At 46.6% G+C, this 27,436-nt stretch overlaps 1 protein-coding gene and 1 long non-coding RNA gene across 2 annotated transcripts in view; one reads left to right on the top strand and one right to left on the bottom strand.

Annotated features, from left to right (window-relative positions):
- The first annotated feature begins 1,293 nt into the window (after positions 1–1,293).
- Positions 1,294–27,436, top strand: part of cnksr2a (connector enhancer of kinase suppressor of Ras 2a) — a 29,445-nt gene continuing 3,302 nt past the window's right edge. Inside the window, exons 1-23 of the mRNA XM_061805579.1 lie at positions 1,294–1,365; positions 7,125–7,288; positions 8,379–8,581; positions 11,299–11,386; positions 11,811–11,852; positions 12,711–12,830; positions 12,947–13,006; positions 13,182–13,250; positions 14,451–14,597; positions 15,611–15,723; positions 16,149–16,297; positions 16,397–16,486; positions 17,575–17,804; positions 19,432–19,483; positions 22,267–22,442; positions 22,679–22,752; positions 22,839–22,910; positions 23,489–23,556; positions 23,908–24,005; positions 24,880–25,098; positions 25,683–25,824; positions 26,040–26,252; positions 27,029–27,216. Coding sequence (XP_061661563.1) covers positions 1,302–1,365; positions 7,125–7,288; positions 8,379–8,581; positions 11,299–11,386; positions 11,811–11,852; positions 12,711–12,830; positions 12,947–13,006; positions 13,182–13,250; positions 14,451–14,597; positions 15,611–15,723; positions 16,149–16,297; positions 16,397–16,486; positions 17,575–17,804; positions 19,432–19,483; positions 22,267–22,442; positions 22,679–22,752; positions 22,839–22,910; positions 23,489–23,556; positions 23,908–24,005; positions 24,880–25,098; positions 25,683–25,824; positions 26,040–26,252; positions 27,029–27,216 — 2,841 coding nt within the window. The 5' untranslated portion in view covers positions 1,294–1,301. The remainder of the gene's footprint in view (positions 1,366–7,124; positions 7,289–8,378; positions 8,582–11,298; positions 11,387–11,810; positions 11,853–12,710; positions 12,831–12,946; positions 13,007–13,181; positions 13,251–14,450; positions 14,598–15,610; positions 15,724–16,148; positions 16,298–16,396; positions 16,487–17,574; positions 17,805–19,431; positions 19,484–22,266; positions 22,443–22,678; positions 22,753–22,838; positions 22,911–23,488; positions 23,557–23,907; positions 24,006–24,879; positions 25,099–25,682; positions 25,825–26,039; positions 26,253–27,028; positions 27,217–27,436) is intronic.
- LOC133492836 (uncharacterized) lies at positions 6,565–21,089 on the bottom strand. The gene is made up of 4 exons (XR_009792761.1): positions 20,481–21,089; positions 13,157–13,299; positions 7,107–7,308; positions 6,565–6,697 (listed from the first exon to the last, which is right to left on the bottom strand). It is a non-coding gene; the product is annotated as an uncharacterized LOC133492836 (long non-coding RNA).

The following is a 27,436-nucleotide window of genomic DNA, read 5'->3' as shown; positions in this document are numbered from 1 at the left end:
GTTGGCACGTGTTTGTCCCTAAAAGTTCTGACTTGCAGCTCCGGGCCTCCTGTTTCCGTTCGCAAGATCGGGACCGAGCCCAGGCGCAAAGTTGTTTGGGGGGGAAAAAAAACACGAGGAACTGACAATGCCAACGCCGCAAAAATATTTCGGTTAAAAGCTCGATAATCAAATACGCCACAAACTATGTACTCAAAACCCGGTAAATCAAGTATTGATACACAGTCAACCCCTGCTGCCAAAAAACAAAACAAAACAAAACAGCGACCTCCAACCATTTGTAATTACCTATACACGCCACAAGCCGGCAGCAAAGCACTCTTTTCTCGTAGACAGCGCTATGGCCCGACTAAAAACTCTTTCAGCGAATAATGGAGGATCATGAAATCTCCATAAAAATCCGCAACCACGTAAATGTGCAGGGATTGGTTCAGTAAGGCAAAAGCAGTTTTTGCTACCATCTTGTGGCATTTCCAGGCAATTACAAACACGTGAGTGGAGGAATGTCGGGTAATTGTGGCTTAGGGCTTGGTTACCACGTTGCGCCGCATATGTTATCATTCGTGAATTATTATCCGCAGGCATAAAAATACCTTGAATGAGGTCCCCCGACGGTGAAAGTGGGAGGGGGGAGTTTGAGCCACCGGAGCGACTCTCCTCTGCAGCCCGGTGGGAGGGAAGGAGGGAGAAAGAGGAGGAGGTCAGCTGAGGATTCATTCTGTTTCCCACACGAGACAGATGAACGGAGGAGAGGAAAAAAAAGTGGTGGTTCCCTGCCCGAAGAACCTCTGGAGGATGACATCTTCCCTCCATCCTATCTGCAGCATCGTGCCTTGCTTGACGTGTGCGTGGAACCACCCACGGGGCGCGTGCACATCTTAATCAGAGAGAAAGAGAGAGAGAAAGAGAGGGAGGGAAAGAGAGAAAATGCCCGTGCGCTCGTGACTTATCAGTCCCGCCGTTGCATGGGAAGGGAGGGGGCGCAAACACCTCCACGCACGCCTCATCCGATAGTCTCGCGGTGCCGGGAGCCGAGCAGAATCGTGTGCGGGGCGAGCGAGCGGGAGAGCTCAGGAATGTACCGGAGCATCGGCGGCGGCGCCCCGCTACGCTAACGGCAGCGGGAGGAGGGGGGTTGGTGTGTGTGTGGGGGGGGTGGGGGGTGGGAAGGGGCGTGGGGTGGACGGGAGTCACCTGGAGGGAGGGAGTCGGGGACTGGGAGGGCCCTTATTTGTCTTTTTTGGTGGTGGTGGTGGGGGGGGGGGGTGTCGAAGAAAGGCTGAAGGCACAAAGTTTACCCGATGGCGCTGGTGATGGAGCCGGTCAGCAAGTGGACGGCGGGCCAGGTGGTGGACTGGATGAAAGGTGGGTGCACGGGGGAAACGAGCGGCGGCGACAACTCTCCGCTGCGTGCGCGCGCGCGCGAGAGAGAGAGAAATGCTTTGCCGACAAGTCGTGTTACGCGGAGAGCTGCAAACGAAACCTCCCAAATGACAATATTTGGATTTGTCAATAGTTTAGGAATGTCGGGTGAGAAAAGAAACAAAAACATTCATTACAGCAAAAAAAAAAAAAAAAAAAAAATTCTTGGCGGTCCCCCTACCCGGAGTGTGCAATCAACATTCATCAATATTAGGTATTTATTATTATTATTATCCATTGTTATTCGGGGATCATCGATTTGTTCAATGGTGACAAAGCACATTTCCATTTGATGTATGTCTCAACTTCCGACGTGAAATTGAACTAAAATTTTCATACATTAGGCATATCAACAGATGTTCCGTGGACTGTACATAATGGATGAATGCAATTACATAATTCATCAATGTTACAAAATATCACTGCTGCCAATATTATACTTCTCACTTGGCACTCATTGTTAAAACACTGCCAGAGCAAAATTTGGTTGGATCCGTCTATTTAATGGTGGCGATGTCACGATGCCAGCAGTGATTGACAGCAGATCGCTTGATTTCTGAATTTTTTTTTTTTTTTTCATTTTCATGATTATTATTTTTCGTCCTCGCGTCTTTCTTGCGAGAACAAAGCTTTCTCGACTCACATTTCACAGCAGATGACAGATTGCGGCCGTGCATAATTCAGCCATCCGCACCGGCGGGGCGCCGAACGCCGCAAAACTCAATCTTCATCTTTCATAAAGTGGACCTGTTGCTGCAGACGGGAGGGAGCCACGCGCGGAACATTTGGCGGAGACGCCGACCGGACGGAAAGAAATCGTGCTCAGTTAGTGGACGGCGTTGACCCGTTTTCCAAATACTTCAACATCAATTTCTTTGCGTAAGGTTGTAAAATTTATATATATATATTCTTCACATCGTACGAAACTGCACCGTTTATTTTATTTCATTTTTTTGTTTAAATAAAGATTTAAGATTAGAAGATCTTTCTACAGCCACCAGAGGGCGTGCCCACTTCTTAAATTGAAATGTAGTTCTCATTGAAGTCCAGCAGGGGGCGGCCGCATTTCCGAAAATGAAAATCGTACACTTCATTTTGTACATTCAAGAGGAGCAAGACATAAAAGACTTCTTTTAGAAAATATATTACGCAAAATTGTTCCCTTGTCCAAATATTGATTCGAAACATACATTTTTCTCAAATTGTGTGATTCAACGGGACGGTGGTCTCAGCCGGGAAAGCGTCGGCCTCGCAGTTCCGAGGTCCCACGTTCGATGCCGGATCTGCCTGCGCGGGTTTTCTCCGGGTGGGCACTCCGGTTCCCAAAAACGTCCAAGACTAATTAGACACTCGAAAATTGCCCCGAGGTGCGATTGTGAGTGCGACTGTTTGTCCCTACGTGCCCCGCGATTGGCTGGCAACCAGTTCAGGGTGTACGTTGACAGCTGGGATAGGCTCCAACGCTCCCCGCGAACCTCGTGAGGATAAGCAGCCAAGAAAATGGATGGATGGATGTGTGATTCAATCTGTTACAAGAAACTTTAACCTCATAATTTTTGACCTTATTGTTTTTGTATTTGTTGAATGCGAAATAGGGAGGAGTCATTGGTTTATTATCTTTGTGCAATGTTCAAAATGATAGCGCATCATTTGATGCACATGATTGTGCAGAGCCCAATTTGAGAATTACTGATGGATACGTAGATTATACATAATAGATTGTGTGTGTGCGTGTGGGGGCGGGGGGCACGACCAATATGAATATTGAAAAAAAATAATAATCAGGTCGAGAGTGTCAAAAACACAGATCGTGACGGAGCTCGCCGCAATTCCCGCAAGGTAACTTGTTGGTCGTGTGCGTATGGTGTGTGTTTATTTGTGCGTGTGCCTGGCACGTGGGCGGACGGCGAGTCGTCGGTCTCGGAGCGTCTGCGCTCGACAGCTGACAAGACCAATGGCTGCCCACCCGCCCCGAACACGACGCCACGCAACAGAAGGCCACCGGCGCGCCGACGCTGGCGGATAAAACGCGCGCGACAACACGCGTGTGCCGTGCCTTCGTGCGGTATTTGATCCGCGGCGGGTGTGTCCGGCCGGCGACACCGGGAAACATGATGCCGTACATTGATAATGTACAACATATGCCGCGGGCGCCGCGGGGGCCAAAGGGTCCGCACTGTTCATTTGGCGACAGCCTTCGCGTTGAGGCCGCAATGGGAGGGGTTGGAAATGCTCACAAATGAACCCGCACGGCGAACCCTCGCACACTTGCTGTTCGAAATCCCAAATTCACTTTTTTTTTTGGGGGGGGGGGGGGGGGGAGAGAGAGAGAGAACCTATCCAGTGTTATTTGCTGAAAAAAAAAAAAAGACTGGCCAAAGCCATGTCTAACCTAAAACAGTTTCTTTGCTGCCATCTTGTGGCCAATGAGGGATGTTAGTGTGAGGAGAGGAGCTTCTTTTTATCCTCTATTCATAGTCTAAGAGGTGTGGCCGAGTGAGCATCTGGGGGAGATTTATGGTTCAAATATTAAATAATTGATAAAGGATAAATGTAGAGGCGCCTTGAGATACGAGTGCCCCCAGTTCCTAGCTTTGCAAAATACGAGCCGTCGTCCAATTATTTTTTGCTTTGACTAGCGAGTGCGCGCTTACGATACGTACGATTGCCGTGTGGTGCCACTGAATACAAGTCGACAACTCGTGTTGTTCGCTAGCTGTCCAAAACCGAGGCTACAAACTGTTAAATGCCACTTCCTCGTTGAAGTTTGCGCTCAAACTAAACTTCAAACTAGATTTACAGATGGCGTCTGTAAAAGAAGCACATACTGTCGCTAAATCATATGCTGATGCTAACATATAATGAGAAATGCATACACTGTAAGACCCTTTTAGCAACTGGTAGGTGAACACAAACGGCGTAGCAAAACATATAGACATTTAATGTAACGGTAGCTAGAGTCATATATTCTTGATTTTCACATCCATAATGGACAAACAATCCAAACGTAAGAGAAGGTGAGTCGACACGATGAATTATATTTGCAGGAGGAGGAATTTGCAACACAAAAGGTCTGAAAGTTCCACTACATATTCCTCGTAAAATCGCCCCGCCAAACTTTAGGACACCACTTTTACACAAACAATCCAAAATCTTTTCGACATGATAGCGGTGATTAAATTCTGGCAACTTGTAAAAACTTCCTGCTAACAACCTGCTGCCCTCCCTCCCAACACGACAACAAAACCAGAATAGCAGGCCCAGATTGCTTGTTGTCCACCTCTTAAACATTCAAGGAGTCACTGCAGGATCTAGTGTGTGTGGGAGTTTGGCTCGCCTGCTCGCGTGAAAAGTGTCCATCCGTGGGAGTCGAGTGCGTGAGTCAGCTATGAATCATGCATTTTTTGGCGACACTCAAAACTCATGCGTGCGCGCGCGATATTTTCTGTGCCACAACAAAGTTGCGTACGTTGAAGCCCCCCCCCCCCCCTGCATCAAGGTTCATCCTTTGCGGCACCGCTACACTAAGGATTTACTGTTTTTTTTTTTTTTTTTTTTTTTAAGTTACAGTACAGTCATGTCCAGATTTAAAGTTCCGAGCTCTTCTGGAAGAGGTGCAGCGAAAATATGAACGAGAAGAAGAGGCGGACATATTGGGTTTTGCGCGACGCTGATAGCTATGCTAACGTCTTGTAGCCCGTCTATGGTATTTTTCAGCATTACTAAGCCTTTATTTGTCTTCCCCCGTTTGAGATTGTTGTGAAACGCTATCGGGTTATTTCTTAGCTTAGCAAATACATTGAATAAGTTAACATTCATGTTCCAGTTTTTTTTTAAATTTGAAAATGAGCGCAGTACTTGTACAGTCAATGGAATTAGACGCGGTTGGTAATTGGACATCTGTCCTGCGTAGACCAGGGTGTCAAAAATCATTTTTGTCACGGGCCACGTTGCAGTTCCGGTTTCCCTCAGAGGGCCGTCGTGACCGCAAGCACAAAAATCTTTATTCGCCTCATCGTATTTACACACAAAATTTATGAAATCATTTTGGAATCAGATGCTTACATCGTCTCAACGTTATCCATGATATGAAAAGTTGAAATTTTGCGACAGATTTTCACAAGAAAATCACAGAAGTTGACACGTGATTCGCCTTCGCGGGCCACTGTCTAATCACGTCGCAGGCCGGATCTGGCCCCCGGGCCTTGACTTTGACACCTGCGGCGTAGACACGTACGTATTGGATTATTGCCGATTTAACTGACAATTTACGACTAAATTATACCGAGACGAGAACGGGGGAAAAACGGGGTCGATTCCCGGCACGAAACTGCCCCTGAGCACTCACTGACGAGCAACCTTTGAACGAACCCCATTCAGGCTGCGGCGCGGAACGAAATCTCCCTTTTAGCGCTCACAATTTGCCTCACTGCTATTCGCGTTCGCGCCGTCGCAATAACCGACGTCGATTAAGAGGCCAACTTTGCCCGCCGAGCGCATCTTCACCCCCCCCCCCCCACTACGCCTTCTGCTCGTGAGCCTTCTTTCGGCGGCGGAGTAACACTCTGCGCCCGCGAGAGCCAACATTGTTTTAATCGGCTTCGCGTCTACCGGGAGGCGCTATTAACACTCAATAAAACGCTCGCCGGGAGCGCGGTAAAAATAGCGGCCAGTGGGGCTGGGAATAAATAAATACATAAATAAAATCCTTTATTTTGGTTATCCCTTACCTCCTGTTTGGGTCAAATTTGCCCTGCAGCAATAAAAATATTGCCGTGACTTGAGAAACGAGTTGAATGACCGGGAAGGTCACGCAAAACACTTGCAAGTCAAATGGTCTTTCGGGTTGCAGAACTGCACACACCCCACCCCAAAATACAACCATTTTTCACATTTGTTCTAATGACTGAACTCAAACATCACATTTAGGGGACCGCAAGCCAGTCTTTGTGCGTGTTACTGCTTGTGTGTAACACTTGCGTTGTAACAGCTGCTTTATGAATTTTCCTCCTCGCTCGCTCTTTCCTTCCTTCCTCGTGTTTGCATCTGGCTTGAAGGGGTTCTGACAGACGAGTGTGTGATGGAGCTCGGGCTTTGGAGCAGCAGGGGAAATCAATGCTCGCTCCTTCGCAGAAAGAGTGTGTCCACGCGCAAGTGTGCGTCTGAGCGAGTACGTGCGTACTTGCGTGTTTGTTCCGGGGTCAGCGGCGGGATGCGTTCATCGTTTTGGCGGTCCGGTGGCAGCTCGGTCAGCAAAGCGGCTCGGCACACAAAACTGGACACAGAGCGGGTTTCACGACATTTGGCATAAGAAAATATTTAACTTTCAAGATGTTTGTGGCTGGTACGACAAACTAAACACGTAGAGTCGTACCTTGACTTGAGAGTGCCCCAATTTACAAATTTGTACAGTTACGATCGGTGATTTGGTTGATTTTTCTCAATTTTTTTTTTTTTTTTTTTTGCCATGAAGCACATCCAGTCATTTGCTGTACGTGACAATTAGCCAGAGATAGAAAATAACAATAATAAAAAACAAAAGAAACACGAACAAGACAGCATGGAGAGGACGATGCCCAATCAGAGCTGGATTCAGAACTCATGTCGTCACTCACGAGATCAGGACCCACTTAAAGACCCAAAAAAAAAAAACAAAAAACCCCAAATACTGTATTTCACTTAACTGTGTGTGTGTGTTGCAGGCTTGGACGACTGCCTGCAGCAGTACGTGTGCGTGTTTGAGCGCGGCGGCGTGTGCGGCGAGAGGCTGCTGCGGATCAGCCACGCCGAGCTGGAGGACCTGGGAGTGACCCGCATCGGACACCAGGAGCTCATACTGGAGGCCGTCGACCTGCTCTGTGCACTGGTAGGTCGGTTGGGGGGAACCTGTGGGTCAAGGAACGCACATTTGCTTGTAAAACGGACATTTGTAGGTATAAAAAAAAAACAAAAAACCAAACGAACAAAAAATGTGTGTATATATATATATACACACACACATACACATACAGTGTATATATAAATATTACACACAGTATATTAAAAAAAATACAGGTTCAAGAAATGTGTATTTTATTAAAAATATTTTATTACAATGGATCAATTATTCAATCTTTCTTTCAGCTTAAAAATATATTTAATCAAATAAACACTAAATATTGAAATTCTTATGCAAAATATATTTATATTTATTGTAGTCATGTTTTTTTATTTTGATAATATCCGGCTCACCAATTATTTTATGAGAAATGAATTAAAAAAAAGTACAAATGGAAAAAAAGACATTTTAACCCCCCCCCCAAAAAAATATATATATACGCACATAATATATTTAAAAAAATACAGGTTCTAGAAGTGTATTTTATCACAATTGATCAATTGATTCAATCTTGCTTTCAGCTTAAAAATATATTTCATCAAATAAACACTAAATATTAAAATTTTATGTAAAATTGCTTATTTTAGTCACGTTTTTTATTTTGATAATATACAAAAAAAATCTAATCCGGCTCACCAATTATGAGAAATGAATGAAAAATAATGCAAACGGAAAAAAGACATTTCAACCAAACAATTTTAGGTTTAAAAAAAAAAAAAAAAAGAAAAAAGCAACGAGCCAAACACGGGGGGGGGGGGGGGGGGCGCACACTTGCCAGCGAGAACACGCCCGCCGTCACACAAACACAAACTGGTCGGCGAGGCTCTGCCCAATATTAAGCATACACTTGCTGGTGATGTGTTGGTCGTCATGGTAACAGAAGCTGGACTCATCATTGACATAGTAGGATATGGATGGGGAAGAGGGCTGGTTCACTTGCCTAAAAACAGCTAAGTTTTGAATTATTATTATTATTATTTTTTTAAATATCCTTGGGGTATTTTGATTAAATTGAAGGCATTTCAAAGTATGCTTTAAAAGACCGTCACAATGTTGGCTATCATGGTGGGCTCAACAGAATTCCGGCCTGGAGACGGAGAGCGTCAGAACGCTGGCCCACAAGCTGGGCGCCTCGGCCAAAAACCTGCAAAACTTCATTTCAGGCCGGCGTCGCAGCAGCCAATCGGAGAGCAGGACGTCGCGGCGGCTCCCCAACGACCTGCTCACGTCCGTGGTCGACCTCATCACCGCCGCCAAGAGCCTGCTGGCGTGGCTTGACAGGTGAGAGTCGCGTCGACCTCTGACACCTCTTAAACTTATTCCTTTTTTTTTTTTTTTTTTTTTTTAACAAGCATAGTACATCATACATGGTGCTGCCTTTCACACGGACTGTGTAAGTCCAATTCCCGGTCAGTGTCCCACTGTCAGTCAACAACCACAGCTAAAAAGATGTGAGCTGTGTCAGGAAGGGTATGCCCCCCCCCCTCCCATTATAAAATTAAGAGGCAGTGACTGTTCTTGCTTCAAGCTGTTTGCCACTCTCAGATGGAATTTCATTTGCGAAGAGAATTAACGTAACTTTTGCTAGCAAAATTCTGCTAGCTTAATACTAGAACATCAAATGAAAAGCCACGCGGGGGGCTAACGTGAACCTGCATCAACGGTACGGTAATTATGACCCTTCAAAACTGTGATTGAAGCTATATAAAGGGGCAACACATCCAGCAGTTCTCTTTTTCTGGCAATTTATTACGCTGGATTTACTTCATCGAGCCCAAGGCTACCGGGCAAGTTGTAGAGGTGCGCAACTTGCCTGCGGTAAAAAGCCATTTAAAAAAAAAAAAAAACATCCCTTGACAATGGAGCAGCAGCACTAGAAAACGGCAAACTCACGCCACAGAGGGAAAATTTTTTGCCTTTCCCAGCTGGCGTCCAATCAGCGTCACCCCGATCCCGTCGCTGCAAATCAGGCTCTTCCTCGGCAGCGCCGGGTTGGGATTGATTTCATGCCACCGTCTTTTCCTCGTGCTCAGCGTCACTTCATTTAATCTTGACTCCACACAACAACAACAACAACAAAAACCAGACACACGAACCAAGAGGTCTCCAAATGCCAGACGCCCACTCGTGTCCTCACACACGCACGCACGAACGGACCGCTCACACAGAAACACCCACGCACACCCACATCTGCCCGCGCTGACACACACTTATGCAAGTGCACGGGCGCCCGCCCACGTGACAATGATGCAAGTGTAAAACGGCAGCAGGGGAATCGAGGAAGGCGGCTCTCGGCTCTCGACTCTTTCGTTTACCGACACGACTTCAATGCTGCGACGCGCTGCAGACGTTTTGATACCGCGCCGGGGGGGGGGGGGGGGGGGGCCTCCGTGCCGGCGCTTGCCGAAGTGGAAGTCAATCAATCCACGACGGAAAGCGAACGCTTACTTGACACCTTACTGCACGTGGGCGGGCTCCTCTCCCAGTCATCGTTTCCAGGCTCGCGCGCCACGCAGTCGTCCGCTTGACGCACCGTGCCCCCCCCCCCAAAAAAAAAGGATAATTTTTTTTTTTTTTGCATCCATCAGTGAGTGGGGGGAAAAAAAAAATCACAGCTCATGAATTACCTCTTTATGCTCACATTAGCGCGCACCTGCCTATGAATTATTAAGAGGACGTCACCGCGCGTGGGAGGATTTTCGCTGCTTTATTACACTTGTCGGCGCTAATCCAATAGCTCGCGTGTTCCGAATGAAGTAACTTCTCACAAATAACGCTATAGTGAGAATGTGGACTATTGCCATAGCAACTAGACCTGATCGACACACCTAATCCAAGTCAAATCTAATGGGACCCAAGGGGACACGGGCTAGCAAGATCACTTTTGGGGGAGGAAAATACATCACTGATTCGAATTATTATTTCACGAAGGAATCTATTTTTTACTGGGGGCTCACCATGCCGCAAACTCCCCCCCCCAAAAAAAAAAACCAAAAAAAAAACAAAACAAAACGGAGTTTTGGCGGTCTGACGGTTAGCAGACGGGCTGTGCAGCCTCCGGTTCTGCGCGCATGTGTGTGTGTGTGTGTGTGTATATATATATAGCACACAACCTCAATAGCGATGACCCACATGGCACACGAGCCGCGCAATTGCCGAATGTGTGACGGACGGCGGTCCGATGGGGAAAATGTGGGCCTCCGGAGAGGCGACGCGGGTCCCTGCCTTTGTTTTTTTCTCGGTTTTAATGCGGCATTGCAGCCAGTAGCGCACTTGTTGTTCAGGCCAAGGACGCACCGTGACTGTGCTGCGCTCTCATCTGTGCTGTTTACGGAAACTGCTCGCGTCTAAATCCAGGAGGCAGATGACGAGCAGACGGCGTGCGGCCGATAATTTGCTGCGTTTCAAAGAACACGACGACCCACTTATCCGGGTCGGGCTCGGACCGTCCGTGAGCTTCATTGTTCTGGGACTCGCCTCGGATCGGAAATATTGACCGGAAATATTGACGAGAGCCTTTTCTTATATTGACGAGAGCCTTTTCTTATATTTGGAACGGAGCAGGTAGCTAGTGATGGTAATTCAATAACAAATACATTTTCCAAGAAGCATTACAGTCCAGGTGAGGCAGATTTTTACATGGATGTCATTCATTTACAACAAGTTGTAGGGTTAGGGTTAACCCTAACTCAGTGGTAACACACAAAACAACAACAATCTAAATCCATATCTCTCCAAGTATCAGCACCATCCTCAACTTTAAAATAGTAACATTATGTACCCCACCCCCCCAGACAGGGTTCGAAAAGGTCGCGACAAATGTACCGTAAGTCAAGTTTTTGAGGTTTTAATATTTGGATCTTTCTCGGGTGCCGGAAATATAGCAACCAAACTATGGTCATGCTTTTCATGCTTGAGATTTTAAGCACTCTTATACGAGCTACGTTCGACTTTTTTACGGTACGCGATCAAACGCGGCGTTATCTGCTTCTCTGCAGGTCTCCGTTTGCTGCGGTGGCAGATTACTCGGTGACCCGAAATAACGTCATCCAGCTCTGCCTGGAGCTCACCACCATTGTGCAGCAGGTCGGTGGAATCGTCTGCGTGCCGTCAGCTTTTAGGGGGTCTCGCCGTCGCCGTTTATCGGCCCCTTTTCTCGCTCCCGGGGGGTGGAAAGACGATGACGCAAGGCTGCTCATACCAGCTTGGCGAACAAAGGGAATTTGACCTCTGACCCTGCACCTAAGGGCACTTGTTTGCTCCTGGTCCGCACGGGAGCCTAAATCGCAGTTCAGTTCGAGGAATATTGTAGATTCACTTGGCGGCAGGATTGATGCGCTTATGAATAAAAGACAAACCCGCCCGTTTGTGCCTTTGCGGAGGAGCGCAGGTGAAGCGTTCACTAAGGCAAGACGCAGACGGCATACGGTGGTGGTGGTGTTGTCGTCGTCGTCGTCGTTGTTGAACGCGCGCCATGTTCACATTCCGCTTGTGTGCCCCCCCCCCACAGGACTGCACGGTGTTTGAGACGGAGAATAAAATCCTGCATGTGGTGAGTTTGCCGCTCTCGGGCAGCTGTGGATTGTTTTGCGCCAGTTTCAAGTTGAAAAAAGAAAAATCTGCTGATTTGGAGTCAGGGCAAGATGCTTTTTTCCTCTCGTTTCAAGTGATGTGTGAGGCGTTCGTGCACATTTTCACGCACTTTTTCTTTAAATCTTTTAATCGCCTCGGTTTCGATACGGTTAAAATGAAGAAAAATTCAATTAACACTTGCGCCCGGCAAAATTAGACTGACATGAATAGTTGAAATCAGCGTTGTCGAACAAATCGCGGAAGTTGATACTCATAATTTGCCTTCGCGGGCCACGCAAAAAAGCATACGGTGGGACAGGTCTGGCCCCCGGGGCCTCGAGTTTGACGCCTGTGGTTCAAATAATGCCAGCTTTTAAGCACCCATACTCATTATTGAATACATATTTAAAGTATTTTCATGAATGTTCACTTCAATTGTTTTGAGTGCATTCCCCGCTTGAGTTTATCATCGCACATTTAAAGAGGTACAACACTCGCCCAAAAAAAAAAAAAAAATCATGTACACTCATGTACAATAAGCATACTTTTCACATTGCATAAAAAGTTATTGCTGTGACGTACTGCGCATTTTATGATTTCAAGAGTTTTGAAGACTGTCAAAGCCTTGTATGAATGAATGCCGCATTAGATTGCTTTGAGTTTAAAAGTAGTGGACTGTGAAAAAGGACGTCGTAAACGTTCTGACGGAAATGAGCACCAAACTTCAAAGAGCTGCTACGTTAACGAGCGCAAGAGCAACACAAAGCAGTCTCGCTCACTTCATTGCCGCAATGACGACCAAATAACGGATCTCGCCTGTCATTTTTGTACGCGTCAGTGCAAGACTCTGTCCGGGGTGTGCGAGCACATCGTGTGCGTGTCGTCGGACCCGCTGGTGTCTCAGTCGGCCCACCTGGAGCTGGTCCACCTCACCAACGTCAAAGCCTCAGACGGCCTGGTAACGGTCACCGTTTCTCGTGCCGCCGTTCAACAAGAACAATTTGAGTGACGTGAGCTGCCGCTTGCCTGAGCGTTATCATCAATACAAGTTGAAATTTTGCAATCTTTCATCAGGGAATGTACATCAAGTCGACCTACGACGGCCTTCACGTGATCACGGGGACAACGGAGGGGGTGAGCATCTCTCTCGACGCGTAAACGAAAGTGAAAGCGCGGTAACCCGTTTCCAAGAATATCTCCGAGCTGACGTCACGTAGCGGCGACGTCAGAGCGCACGAGTCCCGTTAACGTTCTCGCTCGCGCCAAGCCAGGATCGATACTCACCCGTTTTCTCTTTGTGGGCTTGCAGTCTCCGGCCGACCGCTGTAAGAAGATCCACGCGGGAGATGAAGTCATCCAAGTCAATCACCAGACTGTGGTAAGGTTTGTGCGACGCTCAATAGTGTACACGCTGGTCTCCGGAGTTGCTGTGTGGAGAGTTGAATATTAAATAGAATAGAAAAAAACAATTCAAGAGGTCAAAGTGGAAAGATGTCCAGTGAAGAGCCAAAAGGTGACTGAAATCCAACACAACGGCGCTTTCAATATTCATTTTATTCATCTATGCGAGGTTATTTGGTCGCATTTTGATCCGTGTTGCTTGAATAGGAATATTTTCCCACAGTAATTTTGACAGACTTTGACAGTCGCAATAAACATTGCTCAAGGGAATTCATTCTGTTATTCAAAGACGAGAGGTTAGAAGGAGCAGATGAAAAGGGGGCGCCACGTACCGTGAGGCGCGGGTGTCAAACTCGAGGCCCGGGGGCCAGATCCGGCCCGCCGCCTGATTTTACGTGCCCCGCGGAGCCAAATCATGCGTATGAACTTCCATGATTTTTAAAATCTGTCCCAAAATTTCCAATTGTCATGTTGCAGCTAAGTACGACGGTCGTCTTTCCGTATCAAGGTCCGGAAAGCCAGCGGCCGGGGTGTACCACCGTCAGCGTGGTTGATTTTTTTGAGCAAGAGATGACGCGTATCGTGGGGGGGGGGGTGGGTGACCTCACACAATGAGCATTCGTCGACGATGTTGTTGTCAAGTCGACGCCGAGAGTCAAATAGTCATGTCATAAATAATAACGTTGAGCCATTACAAGCATTTTTGTGTTACCGAACAACAATAGTCACCCTTGATTTCTCATTCATAAATTTCACGTGTAAATATGATGAGGCGGTTCAAGATTTTTAGGATTTCACAGTCATAATCCCCCCTCTGAGGGAAAACCCCGAGTAAATTGTGCCCCGTGACAAAAATGATTTTGACACCCCTGCTGAAAGGTCTTCTCGCTCGTCCCGATAGCATGCGCTAAAGCTGTAGTCGAGTCAAAAATAAACACAAACGCATTTAAAGGAGCCTTCAAATAAGGACGTCCCTGAAGTGGGAAACAAGGAATAAAGATTGAAGACATTTTTTTTTTTGGGGGGGGGGGATTGGATTTCATTGGATCGTGCAGGTGGACCTCACGATGCAGCCGCTGAGTGTCTACTCAAATGGAGGGCAGATTACATAAAGAAGTTCTATAGATAGCCCGCCCACCTCCACTCATCACGACTCACAATTTTCCGCCTGGCGCAGGTGGGCTGGCAGCTGCGCAACCTGGTGGGTTCTCTGCGGGCCGACAAGGGCGTGGTGTCCCTGACGCTGAAGAAGCGGCCGCAGAGCACGCTCAGCTCGGCCCCGGCGCTGCTCAAGAACATGCGCTGGAAGCCGCTGGCCCTGCAGGTTAGGACCAACGCGTCGGCGCTCTCTACCTTTTATAGACTTGATTAAAACGGCGCCTCGGCCCACTTCGGCTAATGTGTGTAATTAGGTCAGAGCGTTGGCTTTCTTTGCCGAATGATTCACGCCAGAGGGAACGAGGAGGCCGATGAGCAACCGCCCATTGACATTCGCGCTCTTGTCGTCAATTAGCACATGTAAATTCCAAATTCACACGTAACGCCGCTCTCTGCTACTCGAGTGCGGCGAGAAAACATTGCGGCTGTTCTGGTATCCCATCCAAGTATTTCCTGATTGTGAAAAATTGTGGAAAAAAAAGAGACTTTTTTTTTTTTTTTGTGGAATGTTCCAATGCACAAGCACGTGGGAGCTGCTGTCGGCCACTGCTCACACCCAGAAACTCAAACGCAGACTAGCTGACGTCACACGTGACGCCGCTCCGGCGGCTCCTGCCGCTTAAATGTGTTCAAATATGACTTTAAAGTGTTGAAAACGTGCAGGAGGGGAAAACTATTTTAGTTTTTCCGAGTCGACATTCATTATTTTGTCCTTGATTACTTGTGGATTTATTTACACCCTGCCCAAGAGTGTTGACGGAATCTGCAAATCCGGTCCATCAAACTACTGAGCGTAATGTTTTCAAGACCCATAAAATCGACGACAAGGAGCCTGTAATTATGCATATGAAGAAAAGACTAGAATACAAAAATCCAGGCAACCAACAGGCAACGCTGTGCCACTTCTGTCCTGTAGGGGGCAGTACAAAGTGCAGCGTAGCCTTATATTTTATCGCATATTAATCTGTCGTTTGTGGTGGGGCACTGCCCCATTCGACCTCACTGTAAACAGACTTAACTTCTTCCAGTCGCAGACCTTCGGAAAATTCACTGGCCGCTTTCCTCTGCCACCGATCTGGAAATAGTTTTCGAGCCCTTGCCCCGGAGGTCCTCCGAGCGTCGTTTTCGCCACCACGTGAGCCGTTTCCAATCATTCACTTTTCATTTTCCTCGTCCCAGCCAACCAGGAGCCCGGGCAGCAGCTCGGCCACGCCGTCAGGCACCCCCACCAAGACCTCGGCCCTCCAGGACCTTTACATTCCACCTCCGCCCATGGAGCCATATACGCCCAGGTCTGTTCAGGAAGACTTTTTTTTTTTTTGGGTACTATGTATCATTTTAAACAGACAATTGCAGTAATTGATGACTGAAGTAGAAGACTAATATGTCGCTGACATTTTATAAGAATACACCAAGGATAAACTTCGTACTTAAAACTATTTAAGATCCTCATCAGGCATGAGTGGTGCTTAATCAAGGAAAGCAGAAAAAAAAAATGGAACCTTTTGGGGAATATCTGGTGGTGTGACCCCAAACAAGTTTTTTTTGTCACCGTCTTTGGTTCAGGTCAGCAGTTGTCGCTGATTGTGACGCATCCCGGGTGTGTCCGGAACGCAATTCCCCGAACTGAACGAGGGCTAAATCTATCCGGACACTGTAACATGAGTCAAAGATCCGTAAGGTCTCCTTTAACCCTCGTTTTGTGCCGTCGCCGCAGAGACGAGCCAGTCACCTTGTCCGGAGACGAGGCGTCTCGCGGCCACAGCGGCGTGGCCAAGCGATCCGATTCGCCGAACTCTTTCCTAGATCAAGAATCCCGGCGGCGAGAAGAGGACGAGCCGGTTTACTGCACCACGCCGACGTACGGTAGGCATTTCCGAGCGCAATTGGACGTCTGAATTGAGCCACTCGACGAGGCTGAGAACGCCGGATGAGGCTCTCACTGCGAATGGCGGCTGCTTGCAGGCAGGCTCAGGCCCATCTCCATGCCCGTGGAGTGCAACTGGGGGGGCGACTACGAAGACCCCGCCAAGCTTCAGCGCGAAAACCGCAGAGGTCAGTCACCCTTGGCTTAACTTGTCACCAGGCCTGCAAAGGTTGCCGTCTCTCCCCGTCTTACAGAAAACCCAGAACGGTGGATTCAGAGATTTGTTTCTAAATGCTAAACATATTTGACGATAGCTGCTTAAAACATTCCGTTTGGGGGAGGGGGAGGGGGAGGGGACTTTCAATAGAGGAACCCGAGATCTCAATCAATTATGATTTGAAACACAGTAGACATTCCCTCTCTTTTTTTGGGGAAAAAAAAAAAAAAAAAAAGCTCATTTTAACAAAGTAAGAATCCATTTACAAATGTTTAAAAGTACGAAAAAAAAAAAAACAAACCATAAAGTAAAAGCAAAGATACCTGAAAAATACAGGAACTAAGTATTTGTCATTTGTGTGATCAGCGCTCTTCTGTGTTCTCTAATTCGCTTCTGTGATTAGCAAAAGCCGCAACACGGCAAGAGGGCAGCAGGTAGCTGGCACAACGGCAAAAAACCCAAAATAATAATAATAATGAATCAAAGACAAGCCTGCTGGCTGGCTGCATGGGATAAAAATATCACTCCATACAAAGAGACAGAGGGATGAGAAGAACTGTCGCAGGAAAAAAGAAAGACTATTCTTCCTGGCCTCCACCTGAATCACTCACACAGTTGCCACGGCGACGCTGACAGCAGCTCCGGGCGCTTCTCTCGGATGTCCGCTCGCTGCCTAGCAACCGGGCCACCGCAAAGAGGGAGCAAAAAGCCCAACATCCTCCCAAGTGCCACCTTGGAGGAGAACACGACCAGCCGCACGCTTGCTTCTCGACGTCTGTCATGCACTATTTAGTCTTCATCGCCACACACGCTTAACGCTTTCCCCATCATGTCTGACATTAATAAATACGCGGTTAATCCTAATCAATGTACAGATACATCAACGACTTGAAAACTGCTACGCAGCACGTCTGTGTCGCAATTCTGAGGTTTTGGGTTCAAATCCCAGTTCAGATCTCCCCGCGTGGACTTGGACCTGGCTCCACAGTCATGACCCCAAATTGTCCACAGATGTCAATGCTCGCTTGTCTACATGTGCTGCGGTTTTTGCTTCCACAGAGACGTCGCTGATGCGTTACGTGGGCCTGACGGGCGGCGGCGGCGGTGGGGTGGAGGAGCGGGTCGCCTCCGAGGACTACGCCTCCCACACGGCGCGCCCGGGCAAGCGGACCAACGACACGGCCAAACGCACCAAAAGGCGGAGTCACCACAGTCAGAGCCCCTCCCACTATATCCTGCAAGCCAATCAGCGAGAGTCGCCACCCAGAGACCCCGCCTCCATTTACCACGTAAGACACGTTGACTTCATTTGCTCTAGGAGGCCACAAGATGCTGCCGAAGCCCTGGCTAATAGTAAAGTAGTAATTGGTGTCAAGGAAGTAAACATCTCAATGAAGAGACTCACATTTTTGTATTCCAGGAGGAGTTTAGCCTGGGTTGTTAGTAGAAGTGAAGAGTCTGAGCTGCATGTGCATGTATGTTTATTTCAACATTTCATTTTTAGGGGTAACGTTGTAAATTTTAAATCAGATTGAAGTGTTTTGGGGGTCATCGTTATTGTCAAAGTGTGGTACACATACTACTAGCGGTATGCCGGCGCCCTCTATTGGTAGCCGAAGAATCAATGAGTTCAATGTTCAAACTGTGTCATGAAACTGTGGCTTTTTCTTTCTTTCATTTTTTTTTTTTTTTTAAATTTAAGTACACCATGTTTTAAGTACAGGTCAGTTGTATTAAACTCAAGTACTATTACATTTTTTTAACAGCATTAAATGTTTCTTTATATATTTAGCTAAAATATTTATTCCACGTGCAAGGCATTCTATTTCAATCACTATTTAACAAAAAAAATTTTTTTTTACATTCCTATACTGGAATTAAGCACAGTTTTGAATTGTTATAGTGGCTAACGCTAACAAAAAATGACATGTTACGAGTAAAATGTTTTCCTTATTTTTGATAAACACTCAGGCTACAGCAGGACCTTATTTTAATGTTGGTTATAATTGTGGTACTCGGAGAAAAAAATTAAAAACCACTGGTTTAAACAATTAAGATGGGGGTTTAATCAACCTTTCCAGGGGGGTGACTTTGAGTAATTGTCGTCTACAGAGTGAAAATTGCAGAAAACGCAGTAGCTCGCTGATAGCGAAGTACTCCTTGGAGTGTCTTCCTAGCTGCGGTGCATTTTTGAAGAATGAATCCCATGCAACACGTGACCTTAGCTAACGCTGACCAGTCACCTGCGCTCGGCCGACGGTGATCTCACGCGTCTTGACGGCGTCTCCTCGAGAAGTTTTTTTTTTTTTTTGCATGCGCTGCTGCTGCGCTGGCAGATGGCGTGCCGGTGGACGTGGGCGGGGCCCCTTGTCATGAGCCCTGGCAAGCGGCGGGCTCGCGAATGGCCAAAGTCCAGGCTCGGATATTTGCGGCGCTGCGACGATGCCGCTGTTCTGTTCGCCTTCTTAGATCTCGGGGCAGAGACACGCTGGGGGCTGTCCAAGCACGTCCGACTTGGACTCGTATTCTGTTTATTTCTGACGTGCGAGGGGCACTTCGGACGAATAACTCGCCGACGTACTTGACAGTTTTGACATACTAGCTGTTCTGTTTACTTCTACTCACGAACTTAAGTCCACGCAACCGAACTGGACTTTCGGTGTCAAGGAGGTTCAAGCCGGGTGAAACGCCGCATGGCCTTTTCCTTAATCTATGTCACAAAGTCTGCTCAGATCCATCACAAATTCCCCTCCTCTCTCTGCTCTGCCGGGCAACATTTACTACCCAAGATGCTTTGCAGCCGAAAAGGTCATCGGGCTAATCAACATCCTGACAGCTTCCTTTTTCCTGCTCTCTCTCTCTCTCTCTCTCTCTCTCCTTCTTCTCCTTCTCCTTCTCCTTCTCCTTCTCCGGCAGACGTATCAACAGCCCTCATCACTGCAGACAAAGACCCGAAAGAAGAATAAAGGTAAGCTGGGACGGGCCTTGTCGGCTTTCTTTCTTCAGTGAAGCTTGAGGGAAGAAACCGCTTTTGCAGTTTATTTGAGCATTAATAAATAATAATTCAATAATCTAGTGAAATATCAAGCAGACTGTGCGACGGCCGCGCCGATATTTAAGTTAACACAGTCGAGCTAAATGAACAACCCCGCCTGCGTCGCGATTGTTCCTCAATAACAAAGATAAAATCACAAGTTTTCATGGCCTTTAACCTGAGACGAGCAGACGTAAATGCTTAAATGAATGGCGAGAAATTCAGTCATTCATCTTCGGTTCCGCTTCTTCTCACGTGGGTCGCGGGCGTGCTGGAGCTCATCCCAACTAGCTTCGGGCGAAATGTGGGAGCTGGTCGCCAGCCAATCGCAGTGCACACAGAAACAAAAGAGCATTCACACTCACATCGACACCTACGGGCAATTTGGAGTCTACCGCAGGCAAATTCCTGGTGTGCTGTTACATACTTGGCCCAAAAAGGTGATATTGATGAGGAACACGGGTTAATTGTACTTTCTACCTCCCTCTATATAACTATAAGTCTGTGGCATAGGTAGATGGGCAAATACGCATAATTTGTAGTGAATACATGGCCCAATTAATAGAAATTGATGAACCTGAATCACTGTTTGATTATTCTGAGCAAAGGCAGGATTGTTGATATTTAGCTCTTGTACTTTTATTAGCAGGTAATCCCAAAGTACGTACTTGAAAAGGGTCAATGCAGGATTGTAGGGTAAAAATAAATGCGGGTGGGCTGCCAAATTAACCCATCTCCTCATATCAACATGAGGCATGATGCAAAGCATCCACTAACAATATAGTATTGCAATATTAGATTCACTACATATAGCTCATGCTGGAAAAAGGACCTTCAACATTCATGACACAATTTAATGGTTGTCTCAAAACCGCATGAATTGCTGCAGAAGCAACAGCATAACAGACAAAATAATATGTATGATACTCACCACTAGTGACGATTTGCCATCTTTCTTTCTATGACGTGTTTTGATTTGATATGCGAGTTTTTTTTTTTTGCAATGCAAATTAATGCACACTGACTTTTTAATACATTGGAGTTCCTATCCAAGAAAAGTGAGGCAAGTAATGTGTTTTTCTTCGATCAGCTTTAAAAAAAAAAAAAAAAAAAAAGCCCCCCCAAATTCCAAATTCTGGTCAAAAACTAAGGTAAACACGTAGCTGGCTTGTTGTGCTCATTTCCGGTCAAAGGCAGGAAATTGACCGGAAATGAGCACTTAGTCATTTTGACAGCCCGTTCTTCCGCCCAGAATTGTTGGCCTTAAATCTGATTGGCTAAAAGCTCTGCCATTGGTATACTATTCGGGAAGTGGTTTAGTCAAAAAGTAGAGCAACAAATGACGACGTATACAAGAGAATAAATCGTGCAACAAAGGAAAAAATGCAAGTCAGTGTTCACTTTTGTGTTTAGTGGGGCATATAAAATATTTGCACTCATATTTGCTTCATCTAAAACTTGGGTTTGGAAGGAAAGACGTTAGCATCTTAGCTAGCTACTCGGTTGGGAACTGAGGGAACGCCTCCCCTACGTCACCGCACTACAGTACGTAAATATCACAGCAGTGCAACTGAGTATTTAGTATTTATTAGTATTATTTTTAAAATGCACGTAACTCCTTCAGAATAGTTAGTAATGTCTATTTTTCACATTTGATTCCACCTGTTTTATTCGTGTTGAATGTCTATGTATTGGCTGTTTGATTATTATTACAAGTCTTATCGAAATGACATTTCCTCTCGTAACGTTTTTCAACTGTAACCTTTTGCCATAAGCACGTTTCTTTATTTATTTTGTGGTCCCGCTGGCCATTTGGTTCGTTTCACCATCTGCTCGGGAAGCTCCATCTGCATATTTCGGCAGAGGCTGTGTTTGTTTACAAAACTGGGACGAAAGCTTTCGAATGAACACGATCGTGCAGTGTCCAAACCTTCCTTCCGCTAGTAGGCAATGAAGCATTTCTTTTCTGGGGGTCACAAGCTGGTGGACGTTCTGCAGTTCTACAACTACAATAATAAACACGTCGTTAAAAATAAGTCCACAAACTGAAGCATTATCCTCTCTGTGAAGCTCTTGTTCTTCTGCTGAAATCTAATAGCTTTAGCACCTACTGTTGTGGCCCTTGAGTGTACTTTATGCTGAATAAACCGATTACAAATGAGTTCTTTTTGCCTATTTTCAGCAAAACTGCGATCTTCTCTTTGCAATGAAATAAATGAAATATTGGATCTATGTCCCCTGCAGGCCCTAATGAGGAACCAGCTGTGAAAAATGTTTCCCGACTCTTACAGCAGCAGAAAAGCATATCTCTCCCCCCCCTCTATATAAGAAACTCCCCTTAGCTTACTGCAGTGCGGTGGTTTTATCAAACCCAGAGGGTGAAGCGCTGCCGGCTACAATTTGTACATTTAGCAAGGACATCTCTGCTCTCTAGTGTTTGAAATTGCAAATTATTAAGCTAAAAACAAGCCGGATGATTTGCATCATCTGCAGTGGAAAAAGTTGAACACACGCACTGAGCTGAGGTGTAAGTACAGATAGCTTACTTATGTAAAAAATTGAAAAAAAGAAATAGTTGGCCAGGCATATACTGTATTTTCAAATGTATGTATTGAAAGATGAAAGGTTGTCAAAAGGCTCTTTTGTTTCTGTATTTCAGTATATATATTTTTTTCATGTGTAACCCTCACGAACAAAATTTCTACGTGTCGTTCCAGGGCGAAGTTTGGCCGGCTTGAGTCGCCGGCGCGTTTCCTGCAAGGCGCTGGGCCGTGGCGACTGCGAGGGCTGGTTGTGGCGCAAGAGAGACGCCAAGGGTTACTTTTCTCATAAATGGAAGAAGTATTGGTTTGTTCTGAAGGACAACTGCCTGTACTGGTACATCAACGAAGAGGTATTACTGCGTTATTATCGCGACGGGGCTTTTACTGCAGCTTAATGGGAGCTGTGCAGATATGTTGAAAAGCGCTTCGAGGCACTGTAGGCAAACCTTTTGCTCAAACGGCACACTCGGGATGTGTCCTGAAAAGTCTGCAGAACCATACGTATCTAAAGTGGAATTTTGTGCGTGCCTGTGTAAAAAATGTGAGCTTTGCGGTCATCTCATTAGGAATCGTCTCCTGTGTGCAGGATGAGAAAGCAGAGGGCTTTGTCAGTCTTCCAGAATTTAAAATCGACCGTGCCAGTGAATGCCGAAAGAAGTAGTGAGTAAATAATGAAGGACTTTATGTAAATGTATCAAGTTGCGTGTGTGTATGTGTGCGTCACATATTGCAATTGTGCTGTCCAGTGCATTCAAAGCGTGCCACCCCAAGGTCAAGAGCTTCTTCTTTGCAGCCGACGGCGTGGACGACATGAACAGGTGCAATTCAAAATCGGCCGCAGATTACGTCTTTGTCGAGCACGCCGCGAACGGAATTTGTCGTCATGACGTCACGCGTTCTACACGGTGGCCAAATCCAAACGAAGCTTTCTGCGATGACAGCACGAGTACAGAAACACGTCCATGTCATGTGGGCGCTTGCGAAATGAGGCTAATTGGCTTGAATGATGCTTTTAGGCTCAGTAGTTTCCATGTGTGAAGTGTTTGTCAAAAAAGATTTTACACGAGGGAAAAACGGCTTAAGGCGAGACAGACCGGCGACTGTCACTTTAATTCCAACAGGCAGATTGATTCCAACATTCAGACAATGTCAATGCAATCAACGAGTAACTGGTTGATTCATAGAATTTTCTATTTCTTGCATAAATGGCACAAATGTACTTTTTTGGACGCTGATTTGAAGATGGTATCAGTTCAGGTCAGTAGTAGTCAGTCACATTTCTTCCGCCCGGAGGTATCCTGCGGCCGTTGTTTACAAACATTCTGACGCGCGCTATTTTCTGTTTATGTGTTTTCGACTTAAGCACTCTTCTTCTTTTTTTTTTTTGACCTGTCAGGTGGTTGAGTCGACTCAACATGGCCGCCGTGGGCTACGCGGAGCGAGAAAGGCTTCGCCAAGAGCAAGGTGAACCTCCGTTCATAAAGGGACTGCAGACGTGGTTGTTTTTTTGGGATGTGGGTGAAAAAAATCCCAGCGACCACAGAGAGAAAATGCAAACAGGAAGGAGATTCAAACCTCAGAATTGTGAGGGAAACCAATTAACCACGAGGCCACCGTGCTGCCATCAAGAAACGATTTGCGATATTCACTTATCAGTGCAGCCACAAGATGGCAGGAAGTGCAACGCAACACATCCAGTGTATCCCTTCACTTTCCATTTGAATGTTGAGCAATTAAAAACATATCTCAACAAAGGTTCTGAGGCCTTGATTTGAATCGTGAGCTGAAAGGCCCAATTGCGTGGCTCTCCTGCAGATTACTGGAGCGAGAGCGAGCACGAAGACGACGCCACCTCCAGCCCCAAACAGGACAGCCCCCCGCCTCCATACGATACCTACCCGCGGCCCCCGTCGGTGAGTCACGCGCACGCCGTCGGATGCTCTTCTGCAACCCGCGTTCGCCTTTCAAAGTTAGCTCCTTTGACCTGCGGCCAACGCGCTGAGCTAAAGTTGCCCTTTTGGAAGCGCTTGACCCGCATTTAGAGGTCAGGAATTGCGCTTTTTGTCATGTGCCACGTTGAGATGACGAGATCAGTGAAAATCTGCAAAATAAAAACATCATGTCAAAGTTTTACCCCTCCCTGAAGACAAAAAGAAAGTAAGTTGAGGAGTTCGGACACATGTCCTGCTTTGCCGCTTTCTTTTGTCACTTCTCGCCAATTACAAATTGGACAAACGTTTGGCACTTTGACAAACGTCACCATCGTTTGTTTTACATCTGACGGGTAATAATAAAGACATTTTAAACTTCTGCTTTAATTCATTTGAATTTTTAGTTATTTATCTTTATAAGAGACCCTGGGAACTCCTTGCACTTTTCTTTTTTTTTTTTTTTTTGTTTGCATTTAAAAAAAAAGAAAAAAAAATTAACATTTCAGTTATATTGCATTTTTGGGCAAACATTATTTACTCTCGCCATCTTTAGGGAACTATTAATTTTGTGTAACTTTATAAGGCTTGTTACTCAGTCTGTGAGCTTGAACTTTGGGTGAGAATTCGAAACCATAACTGTCTAAGACAAAAAATTTTAACATGTTGCAAATATGAACAGCTGTATAATCATTTTTAAACACATTTAAATGAAGAGTTTGTCACACATTTTGAAGCAATATGTTCAATTACGTTGTAAATGAATAGCGACATCAAGGATCGTCTTCCCTGATGAAGAATCACGGTATCGATATCCACGCTGGAAAAAAAATATCCATCAGTAACGATCTCTTTCTAGATGAGCGCTTACTTGGAAGGCCGGACGACGCGACTGTCTTCCACCGAGACGTCCCGTTCCCGCTCGTCCCAGGAGGACTTCCTTTGTGGCGAACCCTCCGCCGCCGCCGCCGAGCCGCAGTACCACCCCGGCCCTTTGGGCGGCGCCGCCATGCACGGCAGCAGGAGGCCGGGCGGCAGCAGCAGCAGCGACGTGCCGTACAGATGCGACCCTGTGGAGGTACGACGAGTAAAAGTCACCCGTTTAGTGTGATCGCTGGAAATATTTGCTTTTAGGCGGGATTTGTCACGTTTTTACACATCTTGACACTTTGACGGATTTGCCCCAATTTGCAATAATTACACTCGTTCCAGTGGCATCACAATGACTTTTATAAAATGTAATTTTAATTTCCTTCTACGTGTTACGTTGAAGGGAATTAAGCATGTTGGTGCCCTTGGGTGAAAAAGTTGCCTTTTTTAGCTTTGCTGCTGTCGAGACTTGTTTAGTTGACAAGTCACGTGTCCTGGAAGCAGAAATACTCGACTGTAAACGTCAGGTCAGCTGATACCAGGATCCATATTTGTCGCTATAGATCATTGCATAATATTTGTAATCAAATCATAAATTGTGGCCCTTTTCCTTTCCCTGACATACCTTGTAAAAATGCCAAATGACATGGAAGGGTGTGTTTAGTAGTCCTGCCTTTGGAAAAAGTCTTTCACACGTGTGACGTCACGCTGAAAAGTTGTAGAAATCCCAAAATTGGAGCTCGAGCACACGTACAGTACGTACAAGATTTGAAGTCCGACCGTCCCCCACAGTACCGCTCCAGTCCCGCAGGAGGAAGCAGCGAGACCGGCTCCCCTGGCCGGTCGTCCTCCTCTCAGAGACGCTCCTGGCAGGACTTGATCGAGACGCCGCTGACGGAGGCCGGACTGCACTTCCTTCAGACGGGACCGCTCGGTAGCCGCAGATCATTTTTCATTTTTGAAGTTCATAGAAAAGGCTTTGCCCTTTGTCTCACAATTTGAAAGGACAGTCCCATTTTGGGTTATTATGTAGGTTAAATTTTCAGAAATTGGCAGATAACGAGACATATTTGCTCGGTTATTTAATTTCGCAGGCACTATTTGTATGAGTTACATTTTCCACCAAATGTTCCCTTTAAACCCTTTCAGAGGACGCCGTCTTCGCCGAGCCGACGCCGATGTCGGCCGGGGCCGTTTACACGCTCCCCGCGCCGAGGAATGCACCGTTGCCCGTGGCGATGCAGAGGCTGATCCCTATGGCAACGCAAGGAGGGAAACCCCGCAGCTTCACGCTGCCACGCGACGGCAACCTACACATGCTGTTGGCGCCGCCCGCCATGGAGGAACCGCACGCGCACGGCGGTGAGTCGTTAGCGCACAGCAGAATGTTTCATAACGCGGGCGTGTCAGTTATATTTAAACCATCCTCGGTAACCATGGTAACCATGGCTGGGCAGCTCATCGTCGTTTCATACGTGGATTGAAGTGGACGTTTAGGATGCGTTTTTCTCTTGGCCGGCACGGTGAGCGACTGGTTAGCACATCCGCCGCGCAGTTGTGAGGTTGCCGGTTCAAATCCGGCCTCAGTTTGGTGTTTGTATGTGTGTTTTTTTTTTTCCTCCGGGGACTTTGGTTCCCTCCCACATCCCAAAAACATGCATGTTAGGTTTGTTGAAGGGCCTAAATCACCTTTAGGTGTGAATTATTGTTTGTTTATTTTTTTTTTTGTTCATGGCGGCGTCTTCATCTCTTTTGACGTGCACTGCTTCCACTAGCAACATGGTTGCGAACAATGATGAGCTAGTTGACAAAAGTGTAGTCGATGTTGCCAACGTAGCCATTCTGTCGCTAGATTCGTCGTAGAAACGCCGTTAATGCCTTCAGGCACCCCCCCCCCCCAAAAAAAAAAAAGCATACTCATTCAGCATCGGTGGCTGTTATGGCAGCTTTCGCAAGTACCCGATACCTTGATATAAGGTACAGTATCTGTATCGGCCCGGTGTCGGTACCCCCCATCGTTAGTAAGAAGGGAAAATGATTCTGGGGTTGAATTGCAGGGACGTGGCCGAGTGACTGATTTAAAAATCGGGTTTTTGTGAATTCTGGACCAAGATCGCCAATGTTGTTTATGCTCCCAGGTGGCAGCGAGGGGGCGTCGCTGGGCGACCTGTTCCGGGCGTGCGAGCAGGGCGGCGTGTGTCCGCTCGGCCGGGAGTCCGAGGCCAAAGGTCACTCCAAGTTCAGGCAGTCCTTCCTGCGGCGAACCGCCGACCCGCAGCTCAACGACCGTCTGCACCGCCTCCGCATCCTGAGCTCCACGTTGAAGGTTGGCGCTGGTTATTTTTTTAGCGGTGATTATGCTTTAGGCCTAATTTTATTTGCAAATTGGTTTCAAAAAAATAGTACCTTGCCTGATAAAAGGCAGAACAAAATCTAAAAACAAAACAACTGTTCAAGAAATCACAATTTCCTTGTTTTTCAAAAGTGGATAAGTGCAGATTATGTGCGGTGCGTTCATATACGCAATATTGGTGCTACATTGTACA

Source organism: Syngnathoides biaculeatus, chromosome 19, assembly GCF_019802595.1.
Source record: "Syngnathoides biaculeatus isolate LvHL_M chromosome 19, ASM1980259v1, whole genome shotgun sequence".
In the NCBI taxonomy this organism is placed as follows: Eukaryota; Metazoa; Chordata; class Actinopteri; order Syngnathiformes; family Syngnathidae; genus Syngnathoides; species Syngnathoides biaculeatus.
Note: the sequence above shows the minus strand (reverse complement) of the source record. Positions and strands in the feature narration are given on the sequence as shown.